This window comes from Asparagus officinalis, chromosome 5 (genome assembly GCF_001876935.1).
Source record: "Asparagus officinalis chromosome 5, Aspof.V1, whole genome shotgun sequence".
In the NCBI taxonomy this organism is placed as follows: domain Eukaryota; kingdom Viridiplantae; phylum Streptophyta; class Magnoliopsida; order Asparagales; family Asparagaceae; genus Asparagus; species Asparagus officinalis.
Window position 1 is genome coordinate 122,097,362 of NC_033798.1, and position 1,499 is coordinate 122,098,860.

General features: G+C 36.1%; 1 protein-coding gene across 1 annotated transcript; it reads left to right on the plus strand.

The window, feature by feature from the left end:
* LOC109841034 (RING-H2 finger protein ATL14-like) lies at positions 1 to 1,067 on the plus strand. Its single transcript, XM_020409890.1, has one exon. The coding sequence runs from the start codon at positions 411 to 413 to the stop codon at positions 867 to 869; it is 459 nt and encodes a 152-aa protein (XP_020265479.1). The 5' UTR covers positions 1 to 410; the 3' UTR covers positions 870 to 1,067.

Consider the following 1,499-nt stretch of genomic DNA (forward strand, 5'->3'; position numbering starts at 1 on the left):
CTCTTCTTCTTTCAATCATTTTTCTCTATCTGAAACTGAACAAACCCTTCTCTTTCTCTCTCTCTCCTCATAACCCATCTTAATTTTCTCTATCCGAAACTCAACAAACCCTTATCTTTCTATCTCTTTCCTCATAACCCGTCTATATTCATTCACATATCCTCCTCATCCTCATCATATCCTTTCAAAGGGTAGCCTCTTTCTCTCAACCCACTTCCCTTGACCCAAATAAGACTGATGGGTTTTCTTCAATTTCATAAATAGCATGAATTTTCTGCAAAAAAATTCAAATCTACACATGGGTTTCGTTGGGTTTGTTGAATGGTATGATTTCTTGCATAGTTTTTGAAAATTCTCAAGAAATTTCCAGAAAATAAGAGGGATTGAGGGGGGAAGAAGAAGAAGGAGAAATGGGTGCCAGTCTTTTGGCAATTGCAACCCAGTTGATGGTGATATCCATCATCATTGCATCCATCATTCTCTTCATTGGCATTGGAGTCTTGGTTCTATTGCATATTTGCATTGTAGGAAAAGCATTTAGAAGGGGGCTGAATACAATTTCGCAAGGAGAGGAGCTTAAAAATGAAGGGAACAATGGTTTGTCCCCTGATGATTTGGAGAAGCTCCCTTGTTATGATTTCGACGGCGGAGAAAAAGATTGTGCGGTTTGCTTGGAGAGCTTTAGAAATGGGGAGAAATGCAGGTTACTGCCAACGTGCAGGCATAGTTTTCATGCTCAGTGTGTTGATTATTGGCTCGTGAAGACCCCGATTTGCCCGATTTGCAGAACTAGGGCTTGCGAGAAGGAGGGAGGACAGAAGAGGTTGGAGGATGGAGCCGTTGTTATCGGGTTTCAAGTGAGTTCTTGAACCATTGCTCATCCTGATTTGAAAAAAAAAAAAACTTTGTTGTAGATTGTTACCGAGTGAAATGATAGTAGATTGTAAAAATAATACTTGATCAATAAGATTCTTGTTGCTTTGGCTTCTAATCGTGTTAAAAATTGTCAACATTATTGCTCTGTTACCAAATGTAAATTGTTGCATGATATCTGAGATCATTTATCATATGCATCTTTTTGTCCCTTCGTTGTAGTAAATAAGGTAAGTGTGAATTTTTTTTGATTGATCTTTTGTAGCAAAATGTGATCTAAATTCTCACGATTTAGATTGATTTGAGACAAAAACCTTGGGTTGCTTTTTGCTTGACATTTATTCAGTCTTGTTATGATCTGTGAGGGAATTCGTAAAAGATATTTGCGTTATCTTTTTCCCAGTTCTTCTCTTTTTGTGTAAGTTGTTTTTGTTTTGCTATCAATTTTTGCCAAATCAGGTCTCCGTTTTACTTCTCTTGATCCTAGGAACTATATAAACCAAGGCTCAATGGAGCGAAATCAAATATTTCTCTTTACTTGTATTTCAATCCTTATTATTATTATAATCAATTTACTATTTGTAAAAGTTTAATGTATTAGTTTACTATTATAATAATGTGTCAAT

Bases quoted from the DNA above. Each gene is read 5' to 3' on its own strand.
- LOC109841034 (XM_020409890.1), top strand. From the start codon at position 411: ATGGGTGCCAGTCTTTTGGCAATTGCAACCCAGTTGATGGTGATATCC.